Here is a 16170-nt window from a genome sequence, read left to right on the forward strand (position 1 = left end):
TGGCTTTTGAAGAGTCCCCTCAGGCCCAGGCTTTGGGACAGAGGCAGTAGAGTTGTGTGTTATGGTGCTGAGTGGAAACAAAATGAAGGTTTTTGTTCCTTCTGGAAGACCTGCACAGCCCTGGGAGCTGCTGCGGGCTCTCAGATAGGGCTTCTGGGGGGTGGGGGCTCAGTTATTCCTCTCAGCTGGAGATAATAACCCCAGGACCTGCTCGCTGGGACAGCTTGTGGGCTGCTCCAGCTGGGGCTGAGCCCGTCGGCTCCCGGTGGCAGCAGACATTGTCCCCCAGAGGAGAGGACAGCACGTGTGGCCTTTCCCAGGCCTGTGGGGCTGCGCCACGTTTGCTTACGCGCAGCTTCATAAAGAGGGAGGTGCGGAAGCTTTCTCTGCCCCTTCCCCCCAGCGCAGCCTTTGCTATGGCTGGCCTGAACGTCTCCATTGCTTTTTTCTTCCTGGTGGTCGGGGTGGCCCAGGCGCTCAGGTGGCTTTCCAAGAGGCTTCTGCCTCCTGGACCGTATGGCTGCCTGGCCAGAGAACTCGCCAGCTCGTTGCAGTTGTGCACAAGCTGCCTCGAGCTGAGGATGCTGTTGGAGATTGGCCCATGGGGTGGTGGCTTTGGCCCGGACGTGGTCCTGACTCTGCTCTTCATCCTCTTTGCTGTTCACAGCGCCTCTTTTGATGGAGCATCCGCCAACCCCACCATCTCTCTCCAGGAGTTCTTGCTGCTCGAGTCCAACCTCGCCGCGACTGCTGCCAAGCTGCTGGCCCAGGCTGTGGGCATGGGGACGGGCTGGGCTGTCACCAAGCTCTACTGGTCTTGGGAGCTGACACATTTCCACCTCATCCAGAACCTGATAATGTCGGAGTGCAGCTCCTCCATCCACACGTCTCTGCACCACGCTGCCTTTGCAGAAGGCACCTGCTCTTTCCTTTTCCACCTTGTCCTTCTCAAGTTGTGCCGGAGTCACCCAATCTACCGGGTCCCTGCGCTGGCAGCGACTGTCACCTTCCTGACCTACACAGGTGAGCAGCACCCGCCTTTCTTTATCTAAGACATTTAGAAAAATACCTCATTTGTGGGAACTTAACAGTCCCTTTGTCATCTTCCAGGACTTGAGAGGTAATGGTTACCAAGACATTTGTTTTCTACTTATTTTGGTAGAATATTCATTTGGGGAGTATTCATTTTGGGTTGAAGACACTAGTTTAGCATATCTAGATACCTGTAGCTTGCCCCAAAATTGGGAACGCTTTTCTTGAATGTCCTCCAACGCAAGCCCTCAGTCCTGCTCTGAGCTCTTCTGCTTCTTGTGAAGCTCAGGGTAACAGGGGTGGGATTTCCCCGTGTGCTGTGGTTTCACAGCCCCAGAGATGCCGCTGCTGGAGCTGGGCAGCAGCAGAGATGCTCCCAGCAGGCAGGAGGGGTGGCGGGTCTCCCTCTCCAGCTCTTTGTCCCTCTTACCAAGGATGCGAGCAGACTGATGGCTGTGCTTCTCTTCCCACGCAGCTGGACCGTTCACGGGGGCCTTCTTCAACCCTGCCCTGGCCACAGTTGCCACCTTCCACTGCTCAGGGAACAGCTTTTGGGACTACACCCAGGTGTACTGGCTGGGGCCCCTTGCAGGTGAGATCTGCCCAGGAGGGACCGGGGAGCAGGGGTTGGGGTGGGGGGCAACGGGCAAGGCGGAAATGCTGGACCTGGCAAAGGGCTGAACCTGCATCTTGCCAGTGGCAAGTGTCCTCTTCTGTCCCCCTCCCCTGCCACCCCAGTCATCCCTTTGCTCTCCGTTTTCTAAATCCAATTTCTACGTGGGACGTGGCAAAACATTCCCTGAGGCCAAAGTCTGGGGGAGATGAAGCAAAGATGTGTGGGGGCAACGACAGGGTGAGCTATGCTATTGAGGTTGTCCACAGCTTCAGGATGACCATGAGGAGCAGGATCCATACTGCTTTGAATGCAGAGAGCTGGGGAAGGAGGCTGCTGGTGTGGTTTATAGCTCTTTTGGGTCAAAACAAGCCTCTATTGTATTAAGGACACCATGGTTAAATTCTCCTTAAATTAATACAGCACGGGTCTTTTAGATAACCTCAGTGGGGACTTCAGTGGTGCTGAGCTACATTTTGGTCATGAGGAAGGTTGTGGCAAGGGCCTGAAAACCACTGCTGGGCCGTGGGGATGCTTGATGCAGCACACGGAGGGGGTCCGTGCTCTCGTTTCAGGGATGCTCGCTGCCCTCCTGCTCTACCAAGGCAACATCCCACGACTCTTCCAGAAAAACCTCCTTTACAGCCAGAGGAGCAAATACAAGATACCCAAGGCACGGGTGGTGACGCACGTGGAGGATAATGAACCCCGTCGGAAGAGGAAAGGGCAGAAGAGCAACTCTGAGCCTCGTGCCTGAGCTGCCGATGGGGGCTGAGGAGGTTCCTGCAGCCCCTCTCCTGGCAGTGGGTTTCCTGGGGCAGAGGATTTTGCTGCTCATCCCGCCCAGCATCCCTCCTGCCTGCTCGGTCCCTACCGCAGGGTGAGATTTTTTATTTTTTATTTTTTTTAAAAACATGGCAAAGGAATGGGCCAAGCTGCCCTTGCAGGACCTCTGAATCCCTGAGCCTCTTTGGGAGTAGCTTTGAAAGTCACCCTGAAGAGCCCAAAGCTTTTCAAGCCTGTCTGTGGCGGGGGAAAATCTAACACTTTTGAAGAAATTGCTGGTTCTCTTACGTTACCAAGAAGCTTACAAAAAGTCAGGACTATTACGTGGGTACGCTTGAGCAACCCCCACATTATTGCATCGTGCAACGCTTGAAACAATCTGTCTGGGTCTCTTGCAGCCATAAAAAGCATAAACCATTAACTGCCATGGAAACTTGGGATGAGGAGGAAGCAGGCTTTGATATTGTGAGTTATTAAATGGATATTGGTCAAAAACTGTTGGTTTTTTGAGTTGCACAGGCTGCACCTGGCAGTTCTTGAAGAGGGGTTAAAAATGCTCCAGGGCAAGGGAGTTCACTGGCCACAGGAGACCAGTACTTAGGTCTGTGGACGCAGTGCTTAGCCTGGGCTCCACGTGCTGTCGGGCATGGAGAGATGGTGCACAAAGTGGCCGTGGTTAAAAAGCAAGACCCAGGCAGCTGGTACGCAGCCAGTGTGGGTGAGCAAGTCTATCCCTGGGCTCCTCTCCATGTCTACGTGAAATATTCCTAAAGATAAAGTGATGGCTTGTGGAAAAATTAATAAAAATAAATGTTGTGATTGGCATTTAGGGGAATGATGTCGTTCCTGTGAGGTCTCTGGGGGGGGGAGATCAGCCCATCTCATCCCCAGAAACGGAAGAAGCTGTGAAGATGTCCAAAGCAGCTCTGTCCTACCTGCCTCTTGCTCTGGAAGGGGGGGGTAACACCTGCTAGGTAAATGGGGCTGCCCCCGGGCAATGCAGGGGCCGGGGCAGCCCGGGGGTCTCTCCACGGGGAAGAGCAGGGGCTGGGGCGTTCCCACACCCGGCATCCCTGGAGCAGAGCTGCTGGGCACAGCTGTAGATGGAGTTTCCACCCAGAGATCTCCCTGTCCCTGCCAAAACCAGCCCAGTTTTCCTGCATTTTATGGCAAACAGAGAATTTTTCAGGGCTTCTCTGGGCAGAAAATTCCTGAGCTGAACATATTCTTGATGCACCACAGCTCTTGGGAGCAATCGCGGGGTGCGTGCTCCGGGGCAGGGTGTGTTTCTCATGTGATGCTCTGGATTGTACAAGTGTCTCTGCCCTGGGTCACCTTGGCAGGAGCTCGGGCAGGCAAGATCTGCTCCTGTTTAATGAGTTGCAAATGGTGAATAAGGAAGTGGCACCCGATTAAAATCCCTAATCCTAATCCTGCATCAGATGCAGGTTTGGTACCTGGACATGTGATGTCCACTGCCCTGGGTGCCAGCCCTGCTTCTCCCTGCATCCCCACTGTGTTCCCCTCTGGGTTCTGGGGGGATGACCTTGTCTATGCTGCCCGTGGGCTGCCCATCTCCCTTGCTCCCATGTGGGATTGCCCTCTGGGGTGAACCGGAGACTGCCCAGAGGGGAGCTTGGACCTCTGCAAACCATGAGACCGCACCACGTCCCAACAGGAGAAATGAGAGAAGGGACCGAAGCAGTGAAACGTGGCCGTTCCTCAGAGGTGACACTTTATGGATCAAACAATGCCTCAAAAACTGTGCAGCACATGCCCCCTCATGGTGCCTGGCTGGATGCTCAGCCCTGCCTGGTCCCTCATGGGAAGGGCAGCGGGAACGCAGTCTGGGTTTTATCCCAGTTAAACTGTCAGCAGCAGATGGGGCACCTCTGGGTGGAAACTGAAACCTTTGAGGCTCCACATGGCTGGCCAAGGGAGAGCCTGGGATGCCCAGATCCCTCAGCAATTTTTTTGTGAACCTCTTTTGGTTTGGAAATCATGCTGAAAATCTTGAGCTGGAGCCTCTGTTTATCCAAGTGATTTGCTGGCTCTGCTTTTGATTTGAGGATAAGTGTAGGATGTGAAAAGTAAGGTTGACTAACCCACCACAAGCCGCTCTTGTGGTGTTTTTCCCCAGGCAGAGCGTGGAATGTTCCTACAGCTGCTCCAAGTCTGGGTTGGGATGTCTGGCTGCGGAGATGCTCACGAGACTGCTCTCGGATGTGTGGGCATTGAGCTCGCAGTCTGACACCGGGGTGTCGGCGGCAGCTCCGGGGTGGGAGCCAATCCTACACGTGCAGCATCCGAAGGGAACGTGTAAACACCGAATCAGGGCAAAAAAAAACATTCTTTATTCCTTTTCTTTTTTTTTTTTTTTTTTTTTTTTTTAACCCCCAGTACATTTTCAGATGTTTGAAGTTTGTTTCTTGGGCTGCTGGGGACATTGCCTACTGGGCAGACTGATGTAATTAAGGGGAATTAAGGGGGATGGTGAATATTGTTATTTTTAATTAAGAGGCTGCTTTTCCAGCACAGTAGCATTAAGGCGTAGTGGAGGAGAGCCGCAGCTGGACAGACAGACTTGTTCCTAAGCTGTAAACCGGGCTCTGCAGCTCTGATTTACAGCCTGGCCCCGTGCCGCTGCAGCCTCCGGCTGGTGGGAGCAGCAGGTGAGGGGCAGTGATGCGGTTCCCAGCTGGAACCATGCCCTATCTACCTGCAGTGGGAGGACTCGGGTTGTCCTCCTGGTTCTCCTTCCTCCTCGCTGCTGGATTCAGGGCTCTGCAGCGCAACGCCCAGGTCACCTCCTCCAAGGCTTCGGCCATCAGTCCAGGGTTTTGATCTGTTTTCTCAGGACCTACCCTGGAAGTGTCAGTTGTGTCCAGCCCCCAGGACCCCCTGTTGCAGCCTGTCCCTGCTCTGCAGCAACGGCACCCAAGAGCTTGTGCATGGTCATGGCCAGGGGTTCTTCTGGGCAAGCATTGTCCCAGCCTGCCTGCCCCCCGGGGCAGAAGCAGCCCCCGTGCCCAGGAGGGGAGCACCTCGCTGTTCTCAGCGAAGGCAGCTGGAGAGCGATGCCTGGAGGGGACGCGGAGGCTCAGTTTTGGGTGCCCTCTGGCCTGTGGTGCAGGGCATTGCCCTGCTGAGAGGGCTGGTGGGTCTCAGGGTACTTCTGGGCAAACTGCTTCTTGTAGAGAGCGCTGCTGTACTGCAGCTCCGGGGTCACCAGCCGCCGGCACATGCGCTCCGTCTCCTTGTCCAAGCCCTGCTTGAGGTTATAGCCCAAGATCCTTGCGCTGCCGTGCTGCAGTGGCTTCAGGGAAGAATCCTTGATGTGCTTTGGGGCCACACTGCCCATCCCTTGCAGGCAGGTCCTTGCCAGCTCTCCCTGCCTCTCCCGAAGTGCCGTTACTTCCCGCTGCATGCGCTCCCTGCCAATGTCTCGGTCAATCCTTTCCCAGAAGGTCCTGTTGAAGTGGGTGTAGATTTCCCAGTCCAGCCTGTTCCAGTCCTTTATCTTCTCCACGACGGCGTCTGAGAGGGGGGACTTGGTGCTGCTGTCCCTGATGTTGAGCGGGAAGGAGACAACACTGTCCAGGTCCCAGCACAGCATCTCCTTCAGTAGCACCATGGACTCATCGAAGTACTCTGAGATGAGGAGCAAGTCAAAGGATGCCTCGATGGCCTTCAGCATGAGTTGCACCCGCTCGGCTGAGACCTCTCCATCGGGGTTGAAGCCAAAGTCGAACGACATAAGGTTCCTGGCGTAGTGCCTGTCACCATCTGTGGGGTTGTAGTAGTGGTAGGGCTGGCTGAGGAACTCCTCCAGGCTGTGGACATGAGCGAAAGCCGCTGCACCCTTGTAGTATGCGAAGGAGGACTCCATGAGCTCCACAGGGTTCCTCAGGATGGAGAAATAGAATGCTGAGCTGGACACCACTTTACGCACCTGTGGAGGGGAAAAAGGAGGTTTTAAAGGTGAGGTAGGGAGAAGGGATCTGCTTGCTCACAATCCTGTGCAGAAACACTTGCTGTTGGAGCAAGTGGGGTTGGAGACGGTGGGGGCTGCGGATGTTCTTAGGGTGAAGCTCATCAAAGGAGCATTTATGTCAGCCATAGGGAGTCCCAGAAGAGGTACAGGGGAGAGCAATGACCATAGCTCCCCGCCACAGCTGGGTGGCCTGTTCAGGTGTGAGATGTGTCCTATCTCCTTCCCAGATTTGCATGTCCTCCAGCGGCATCCAGAAGGGCGGATGCTGGGCATGGCTGACCTGAGCTGATGTGCTTAAGACGTTCTTTTCTTGCAGCTGGTACCCTCTGAGCCTGTCCAGGGAGCAAGACATCTCCAAGGGCCCACCAGACAAGACTGAGATGATAGTTGCTGACTGCTATGGACACTGTCTCCTGGCTTGTCTCAGGTCACAGCACAATGATTCATCAAACCTGTTTACAGAAGTTCTTAGGAGATGACCATAACATGGAGGTACCGTTCAGCATCAGGGAGAGCAGCACCAAGTCCTCCCTGTCTCTTTTCAGCTTCATCCCTGAAGAGCTTACATGCTCTAGAGGTGTCCCACCTTGGTCCCCCCGAGCCCCATTCTCCCTCCCCTGTTCGCCCTCCCCAAGGCTCTGCCCATACCTCTGGCTGCAGGAATCGCATGTGGTGGCAGAGGATGTTGAACCGCTGAGGGCTGTTGGGGGAGAAGCCCTGCACGAAGCTTGCCAAGAAGTGGCGTGGGTAGAAGAGCTGGTTGCCACCCCCAATGGGGAAGGCGAATGTGAGGTTGTGCGTCTCGCCGAAGCGGAAGAGGATGTTCATGACGGTGCTGCTGGCGCTCTTGTGGACTTTGAGGAAAACAATGTCAGTCTTGGGTTTGCATGTCTCCCCTTGAGAGGAGACTCCTCTGACCTGCTGGCCCTCTCTGAGATTATCCTTGTCACCCTTAGGGATGTCTGTCCAGCTTGGGAAAAATCCTCTCTCTGGGTCTGTCTTGTAAAAGTCCTCTGCTTGGAGAGGCTGAGCTGAATTTGGCAAGGAGTGTTCAAGCAAGTTGCCCCCCAGGTGGTGGGGGAAATCCATGGCTTGAGTCTGAGACTGGCTCTGTACCACCACCTGCCTTGTTCCCGGTGGTGATGTTCTCCGGTGCTCCTCTGCAGTCAATCTGTTTGCAAAACTTATGAACTTGCTAGTGCCAGCATCAGCATCTCCCAAAACTGTGGAGATTCTCCCAGGAAGACTTGGAGAAGGACCCTTTCTGGTTGCTTTGCTCAGACCAGGAAGCCAGGACCTCAGCCTCGTGGAAGAAGGATGGGTTTTCACCTCCTTGCTGCTCTCCACAGGCTGCCACCTCCAGTGCTCCTCTTGGCTGCCTGGGCTGCTTTCCAGTGGGGTCTCCTGGCTGAAATACAGCTGCATCTGAAAAACGTCCTGCACGCTCTCAGTCGAACCAGGGTCTGGCACGTCTTTCCTCTGCCAATGCAGGGAATTGTCCTCCCACAGCAAGCTGGGGGTCTGGAGGGCATAGCCAAGCCTCTTCTGTCCATGGTCCATGGTCTGCTGCAGGGCATGCTCCAGCTCACACCGGCAGTTTCTGTAACAGGGAGGACTTGAGACACAGCTACGAGGATGGGCAGAAGATGGATGGAGCATGCAAAGAGGGCAGATCCTCCTCTGCAGCTCAACAACCCCCCCGCCCTTGCAGACACCCCAAAGGCTGTTCCCCCATCTTTCTTGGGGTGAGTGGCATTGCTGGTGGGTGTAGGACTTGACCACTGCCCTGGGAGGTTGGGGTGGGTGCAAGAAAAGAAGAGATGTTCCTGTGCTCCTGGAGCATGGTGGGCTGGTGGAAAGCGGCAAAGCAAGAGGAGGTGAGGAGAGAGAAGAGCAGGTGGCCTGGAGAAGCTAAAGGAAAGTTTGCAGATGACCTCACATTGGGAGGACTGGGAGGATGCTCAAGGGCTGTGGAGTTTTGAGGCCAGCCAGGACAAAGCCCAGAGCAAGCCTGGTTTGGACCCAGAGCGGGCTCAGTTCTGGCCAAGGCGTAGGGGTTGGATGTGAGAGCCCCAGAGGGGTCCTCTCCCACCTGGATTTTCCTCCCTGCCTAAAGAAGACACTGTTGGGTGGTTTTCAGGAGGACAGTTTTGAGCCAACCTCAGTGGTCAGCGGAAGGCTGGAGGACGAGGTGCAGGTTTGCAGTCCTGCTTGGGACGTACCTGGGAGGCTGCAGCTTCTCCACAACTTGAAGTGTGACCAAGAGGAGGACGAGGAGGCTGAAGAAAACCCAGAGCCGACCTGGCTGGCACCTGTATATTGCATTCAACTTCCTACGAGGAAGAAGACATCTCAGACCATTAGTAGGTAGAAGAAATGTGCGTGTGAGGCAGAGGGGAAAGAGGCCTTGAGATTTTGCTTAATTTTTTTTTTTTTTTTTTGAAGTAGGGTCACGTTTTCACAGGTGAAAGAGGCCGCAGAGGCAGCGATAACCAACGAACCTCAGAGGCTGTGCCCAAGCAGTGTAGCTTAGTGGAAATTTCCAGCTGGGGACGCAAATATCGCACTGAAAAGTAAACAGTGATAACGGCAAAGTCCCGTGGCTGTTTGGGGACACCTTGCTGGCGCAGCCTGAGCTCCCAGGGCAGCACTGGAGCAGCTGCTGCTTCCCTTTGCCCTGCCCTGCCTGGCCCAGAGACGTCGGGACCCTGCCTTCATAAACAAAGACAATCAAACTTTGTTTTCCCTGCTCTCCCTTCTCTTGGTGCCCGCCATTGCAGGTGATTGCCGCCTGCGTGGGCTCCAGCTGTGGCTGCAGATGTGGTGCTACCGTGGAGGTCCCAGCTGCGCCTCACCGGTGCTTAACGTGGCTTTTAGCCTGGTCCTAGCCAACTCGACAACGGCAGCGTGATTCCAAGCCATGGGCACTACGCTATGGGGCTTTGGGTTGTGTGTGGGGACATGCCAGCCATCAAAACTGTTGCCACAAGACTTTTGCTGTTTGTAAGGCTTGCTGCAAACCATGGTGGAACTTGATCATGGTCTCAGTCTTAAACAGAGCAGTTTTGGGACTAAGTTTCCTGGAAAAAAGGAATAGTTTGCATTTCATTTCTGCTGGTTTCTGCCCAGGGAACTTATCACTGGTTCCCTGGAGATAAAATGTAGCTAGAATCTGGTTAAATCCTCTGTTGTGGGCTTTTCCTTGGGTGGGAGTCCGGCTTGGAAGTCTCAGATGTTTGCTTTCCACCTCTCAGAGGGAAGGAGCAGGCACAGGCTGAGTGTGATACGGAGGGATCTAATTAGGAAGAATTAAGGAAAGCAGAAATTTTGGTAGTCCTTGCTTAGAAGCCCCACCCTGACAGCTGATGCCTGTTGATGTTGCCCATTTGCTTCAGTGGATGGCTTTGGACCAAGAGAGTGGGCCTGGGAATGCACAGACCTGCTTGTCCCAGAGCTTTTTCATCTCCTTGGTGCTTTATCTCCTACTCTGGTGACGTGTGGGAGACGTGCTAGTTCCATGAGCTAGCAATGACGCAAACACGGGCTGTCAGAAGTGGTGACGTGCATCCTATTGGTACCGGTGAGGAATATGGGTTGGGTATCAAAAAATTGGACTTGCTCCAGAAAAAAACATTGACCGAGCATTACAACCAACTGGAGTTACCTTCTGTAGCTGTGGTTCTGCATCAGTTTGGACACTGATGGGTACAGTTCTGCCCTGCTCTCAAGAATGTCCCTCACTGAGCTGAAACTCTGAGCACTTTCTGGGAGACTTTTAATGTCTAAAGTACTTGGGATTTTAAAGGCTGGGAGGTCTTAGGTCATGACAGTGCTGCCGAGGATTCAAAAGGCACGTACTTACTACCACAGTGAACAGACTAGTCATCAGCAGCATGGCATCCCCCAAACCTGATGGCAACCATGCTTATTTCGAATCATAGAATCAACTAGGTTGGAAGGGACCTTTAAAATCAACTAGTCCAACCGTTAACCTAACTGATAAAAAAAACCCCAACAATCCATTACTAAGCCATGTCACTGAGCACTATGTCAACCCGTCTTTTAAGTCCCTCCAGGGATGGGGCCTCAACCCCTTCCCTGGGCAGCCCATTCCAAGGCTTAAGAACCCTTTCAGTGGAAAAAATTTTTCCTAATCTCCAATCTGAACCTCTCCTGGCACAACTTGAGGCTGTTTCCTCTTGTCCCATCACCTGTTGCTTTGGAGAAGAGGCCAACCACCCCTGGCTACACCCTCCTTTCAGGGAGTTGGAGAAAGCGAGAAGGTCTCCCCTCAGCCTCCTCTTCTCCAGGCTGAACACCCCCAGCTCCCTCAGCCTCTCCTCATAAGACTTGTGCTCCAGACCCCTCATCAGCTCTTGCCCTTCTCTGGAGCCGCCCCAGCCCCCCAGGTCCTTTTCTGCCAGGCAGCTCCAGCCACTCTGCCCCCAGCCTGTAGTGTCCATGGGTTTGGTGTGACCCAAGTGCAGGACCTGGCACTTGGCCTTCTTGAACTTCCCACTTCCAAGCTTGGATGAGAGGCAGGTACCTGGCTAACGTGCACGGGGCTCCTCGCCTGCCATGCAAGCAGCACAAGGGGACCCTCGTGCTGTCAGAGATGAACAGGTGTGACAAGCAGTGGATCAGAAAAATGCCAAATGCTTAAACAGCGCTTAAGATGCTGAGACATGATGAAGGGAGAGGGTTGAAGGGGAGTCTCAGGGCTGCCCCGGAGCTGCTGCGAGGTAAGGCTTCTTGAACTACCCTGGAGTGGAAGATCATCAATGGCCAGAGAGATCAAAGAGGGAGAAGGCAGTGAAGGAGGAGCTGCTCCAGGATGAAGTGATCCTGCTGGACAGGTCTTGTTGGAGATTGGATCCAACTCTCCGATCACTCAAGGTGCGCTGATTATGAGTTTATCTGTCTGGCCAGCCTGAGAAAAGCAGCAAGAAGGGAACCAGAGCAAACTAACTGTGGTATTTAGTGATATACCCAAACTCTCTCTTTGGGGAGATCCGCACCAGCACCCAGCAGCAAAGGCAGAACAACGCAACGCTTCCCCGGCAAGCGGTGCTGAGGTGGGCAGCACCCTCTGCTACTCTGGTATCTGTGCTTTGTGCAGATACAATTCTGGACGTGCTTCCACAAAGGTCCCTGGGACTAAACTTTCAACCTGTAGACAATCTGTGAAAGATCCAGGTCCTTTTGCTGCCAATCTGCTGCCTCTTTGAGATGACCTTTGAGATGACCATTGAACAACACAACACACTGCAGGCTAGCACAAAGCCAGAGCCCTTTCTCCAGGCTGGCTCTGGTGGGACACACATGTCTCAGGAGGGTGTGCTGAGAAAGGGAGAGCTGTGGCAGCACCAAAGTTTGTACTGAAGATGCCAAGTAGTCACACTGAAGGCAGCAGAAACTGGGATAAAATGGCATATGGAGCATGAGAAGCCTTTGTCTTGGGGGCTGGAGCAGCTGGATGATTTGTAGCTGGACGATTTGTAGCTGGACAACGAGCCTTCAAGAGGCTTGACTGCTTTCCACGGGTGACTCCTTCACAGCCTTCTCTCAGGGATGAGATCATGGGCGTGGGTGTCTTGGGGCAGAGCGAAACACTTGAGATCAAAGCAACAGGAAGATGCCCGAGATGCACTTGGAGCTGACAGGAGTCAGGGCTGCCCCATAGGGCTGGTCAGGCTGTGAGGGCAACCTGCGGAGTCCTTGGAGATGCCCCCAGCTGTGGGCAGGCTGTAGCTGAAGAGGCCCCGTGGATCAGAGCCCGTGTGCTGTCACCTCCAAAGGTGACAAAACAAGGTGCAAAGATGGATGCAGCATCCCAAGATGCAGAGCCACAGCAGCTGATGGATTTAATGTCAAACCTCTCTGTCTGTCATTTATTCCCAAGGGATGATGCCCCCAGCTGTGTCCCACTGCCTGCTCCTGGCAGGAGACGGGGTGGGGGGAGCTGCTTGGATTTCAATCACTGCGGATTCCCCTCCGTTTTCTCCCTCTGAGGATGACCTGCTTCTCCCTGACCTGTGCCCCTTCCCTGTCCAGCACAAAGCTGGGATGGTTCTGTGGTGGGGAGGTGCTTGCTGAGCTGTGCGGGGTCTCAGCTGACCTCCGGGTGCTGTGGGAGGTGGCCGAGGCTGGGTTCTCTGGGCAGATAAGTGGCAGAAAATGACTTCATTGATTTGCCAGGGTATCAATATACACAACCAGTACAGCGGTGATAGATTGGTTCCTCTCAGCAGTGATTGGAGCCATTTTCTTCACTTAGATCACAATAAATGAGAGAACAGGGACAACGGTCTGCAGGAGGCTCAGGAGAAGATAAGGTGGAGCAGCAAGGGCACAATGGCACTGCCTGCCTGTGTCAGTCCCCAACCCACCCGTGAAGTGGCTGAGTTAGGAAATCCCCCTGCTCCGTGTTCAGCAGCAGGGTCTGCAGCGCCCCAGAGGCTGCAGGTGCCTGGGAAAAGGCTGTCCTCCCACCAAACGACCTACCCTCAGCGAGAAGGATCTGCCACGAAGTCAAGCCTTGCCCTTCTCTGCTCCTCGTCCATCCTCTCCCTCACAGAGGCTGTGGAAGAGCTCTCCTCACCCTACGAGCATCCATTGGGTTTCTACAGAGCCGTGTTTCTGCTCCACATCCAGCTTGTGGAGCTGAGAGCCCTGAGCCCTCACCCAGGGAGAAGCAGGAGCAGGAGGGATCAGCACCCTACTTGCCTCACCATGGTCTTTGCCACTCTTCCCCCTCTGCAGAACCAGACCTTACAAAAGATGTTGTTCTCTTGCCTGTCGTGCTGGGGAGAAGTGCTGCCCTTGGAGCTTCACTAGGAGAGAGAGCCCCATCAACCCAGACCTCCCTGCATCCGCTCAGGACAGGAGCACTCCTCTGCCCACTCCCTCCATCCCTTCCATTTCCAACCATCTCTCAGTGCAGAGGGACCTACAAGGGCATGGCCTCGGGGTAGGATGGAAGTAGTATTTTACTTAAGGAAACAGCATTTTACTTAAATAAATAAATAAACAATCCACTTACGTGATCAAATACCTTCTGAATCTCAGCATGGTGAGCCGCAGCCCTGGCTGGGGAGTGGGTGGTTGCCGTCCGACTGGGAAAATGGAAAGCAAACACCCGGAGCCTGGCTTGTGTGCCTGCGGCTGGTGGCCCCTCCCCGGGGGGGCCACCCAGGACCTTCCCACCGGTCTCCAGCGCCTGCCCCAGGGAGTGACCAGCCTCCGCTCTGGTGAGTGGCACGTTTCTGGTGACCGCTGGGCTGCTGGCAGCCTTCTCCAAACGGCTGCCACATCACGCAGAGCGGTGGGTGGGCAGGCGCTTGTGGACACTGCAGGGGGTGGCCATGCCACCCATGTTTGCATCCCTGCCTTGCTCCTTGGTTTCACCCACCGGCAGTTGATGTTCTGCTTTGACCTCTCGTGCCCTCCTCCTCTGCTCTTTGTGGTTGCTCTTCGTCCTTGTTTTGCCCTTCTTGTGTCCTTTTCTGTGCTTTTTCTTCTTGACAAAGCTGAGGACAGAGATGGTTTGATCATGGGTTTTTAGCTCTTGATAATCCCTATGCAGATACAATCTTCAGGTCTGCGCTGCTGGAACCCTGTGCAGGCTGGGTCATACCTGCATGGCACAGACCTCATCCTCTCCCAACACCACCTGACTCCATCCACCCTGGGCTGGGGTTACAGCAATCCCTGGCTCCCTCCTTTGCTTCCCCTCGCCAAACTCACTGCTCCAGACACAGCATTTAACCATGCGCTGCTCCAGGCACTGCTTAACACATTGAAATCTTGCATCTGCCATCTTCAGACTGGCTGAAGTCCCATCCTGGGACTGTGCCGTGCCAGGATGACCAGCAACAGCACAACCCTAATAGGAAGCCAACTGTTTCCCAGTAGCAGTAGAAAAATGGTCACTGGGTCTGCTTCTTGTGGGCTGCCGGACAGTGCAAGACAACTCAAAGGAGGGCTGGGAGGCTGGCCTCCATGATGGAGGTCCACAGCCAGTCCTTTGCTCAGGGTCTCCGCCCTCTTCAGTAGCTTTTCTTCCCCATCCTTCCCCTTTGGGTCTCATCCCAGCATCCCGCACAGCATCAGCAAGACCCAGCCATGGTTTTGCATGACGAGAAACCCTAAGCCTGGGTAGCAGGACCACATGGACCTCGTACTTGGGCACCAGACATGTGAGGCAGCAATGGAGATGGAGGATGTGTGTCTGTGACGTGTGGTGGCTCAGGCTGTGCAACACCAGTTCTGCAGGACCAGGCTCCCCACATGCCTCCTGGCACCAGTGGAGAGGACCCTGGTGGTACCTGTTTTCCCTTCACCCATCACCATGGGTCTCAAGAAACGCATAGCAGGCAGATAAGTCACTTCCAGCCCAGACCTCAGACGTTTTGAGGGACAGAAGGGCCCACCTTCCTCCCTCCCCCCTCACAGGCAGGGAGGCAGCCGTTCCGCTCGCCCTGGTGCTGCCTCTCCCCATCCACCTCATCAAAACCGCAAGTTTACTGTGGGTCTGTTGCGTTCTCCACCCATCCTGCGCTCCTGCTATCTGCCCAAGCTGGCAGCTTATCAAGGAGTCCAGGGCTGGGTGAGAGCCATGGGTGAGCTCACAGTTTGCAGGGATCAAACTTCTTCCCGCTGTTGGGACTGAGGGTTGGTACTTCTCCCCTCTCCTTCCCTCTGCCCAGCCATGCCCCATGTGATCTGAAATGGATAAGTCTGCTTGGGGGGGGCATGGTGATGTGGGGTAGGTGGCTGAGGGGTCTGCGAGCATTGTCCAAGCAGGACCTCGGGTGACAGGGCATGGGGCACTCTTGCCTGGGAGCCTCTAGAGGCTCATCAATGTGAGGGTGCCCAGCCAGGCTTGATCTCGCTCCTCCTTGGTTGTGTCCTCTTGCTTGATTGTCACTTGTGGGATTTGCCGCTGCTCAGCTCACTTGTTTGCCAAAAGACTAGTCTATTTGTCCATGGGGACCTCATGTGAGGTCTATTTTTGATATGTAATCCTAGTCAGGCTCTCCTGTGTTCCCGTTTGCTGCCTGGAAGCCTCTTTCTTGGGCATGACTTGATGCATACGTGGAAGAGAAACTCAAAAGCCGGTTGTCTGCTCCTGCTGGGATCTGGTGATGTGAGGCACAGCTGTTGTGCTCATCTGCCCGCATGCTTCTTGTGTTGGCTGATGGCTGTTGATGGTACGTGCACCTATCTAGGAGGGTGATCCCATCTTTACTCCCTGGGGACGAGCTGATCTCAGCAGAAGGCAAGATGAAAAGCCCCAAAGACTCTAGTCCCTTCCTGTCCCCTGTACCCCGGTCAGGTACACCCTGACCCCTGCTTAAGATGATGAGCAAGGAGACCTCAGCTTGCCTTGAGATACCCCAGACCTTGCCACTCTCATGCAATAACTTTCCTGCTTGGCCTGGAGGGGCTTCTGGTGGGTTTTTCCCAGGTTTGTTGGACAAGCTGCACCTGTACCTGGAAAGCAGGCTTCGCTGGTCTGTTTGCAAGCCTGTATGGGGGTGGAGATGAAGAGGAACATGTGGGAATGTGACTGCCTCTCTGGTGAGGAGAAGAGGAGACCTGTGACCCAGATTTCCAACCTTGGGTGCTGCACCAGTTGCTGGAGCAATGGGTGATGTGAGGGAGAGCACTGAGGTTTGCAAGGGCCTGACCCTCTCAGCGGTATCGATTAGATGTTTGCCTCCCTTTATCTGCTCTTTACTCC

At 54.5% G+C, this 16170-nt stretch overlaps 2 protein-coding genes across 2 annotated transcripts; one reads left to right on the plus strand and one right to left on the minus strand.

Moving 5' to 3' along the window:
* The first annotated feature begins 320 nt into the window (after positions 1-320).
* On the plus strand, positions 321-3256 carry LOC106900811 (aquaporin-12-like). The gene is made up of 3 exons (XM_014962963.1): positions 321-1023; positions 1508-1624; positions 2221-3256. The coding sequence occupies exons 1-3, from the start codon at positions 417-419 to the stop codon at positions 2400-2402; spliced, it is 906 nt and encodes a 301-aa protein (XP_014818449.1). The 5' UTR covers positions 321-416; the 3' UTR covers positions 2403-3256.
* A 2275-nt stretch (positions 3257-5531) lies between these two features.
* On the minus strand, positions 5532-7985 carry LOC106900805 (galactose-3-O-sulfotransferase 2-like). The gene is made up of 2 exons (XM_014962953.1): positions 7074-7985; positions 5532-6383 (listed from the first exon to the last, which is right to left on the minus strand). The coding sequence occupies exons 1-2, from the start codon at positions 7983-7985 to the stop codon at positions 5532-5534; spliced, it is 1764 nt and encodes a 587-aa protein (XP_014818439.1).
* Between the last annotated feature and the right edge of the window lie 8185 nt (positions 7986-16170).

The sequence above is a fragment of the Calidris pugnax genome, unplaced genomic scaffold, assembly GCF_001431845.1.
Source record: "Calidris pugnax isolate Ruff unplaced genomic scaffold, ASM143184v1 scaffold1156, whole genome shotgun sequence".
In the NCBI taxonomy this organism is placed as follows: Eukaryota; Metazoa; Chordata; class Aves; order Charadriiformes; family Scolopacidae; genus Calidris; species Calidris pugnax.

Excerpts from the sequence above, each read along its gene's own strand:
- LOC106900805 (XM_014962953.1), bottom strand. The coding sequence starts at position 7,985 with ATGGACCATGGACAGAAGAGGCTTGGCTATGCCCTCCAGACCCCCAGC. Across the intron at positions 6,384-7,073 it reads TGCGATTCCTGCAGCCAGAG|GTGCGTAAAGTGGTGTCCAG; the intron begins GTATGGGCAGAG and ends TCCCCTCCACAG.
- LOC106900811 (XM_014962963.1), top strand. The coding sequence starts at position 417 with ATGGCTGGCCTGAACGTCTCCATTGCTTTTTTCTTCCTGGTGGTCGGG. Across the intron at positions 1,024-1,507 it reads CACCTTCCTGACCTACACAG|CTGGACCGTTCACGGGGGCC; the intron begins GTGAGCAGCACC and ends CTTCCCACGCAG. Across the intron at positions 1,625-2,220 it reads CTGGCTGGGGCCCCTTGCAG|GGATGCTCGCTGCCCTCCTG; the intron begins GTGAGATCTGCC and ends CTCTCGTTTCAG.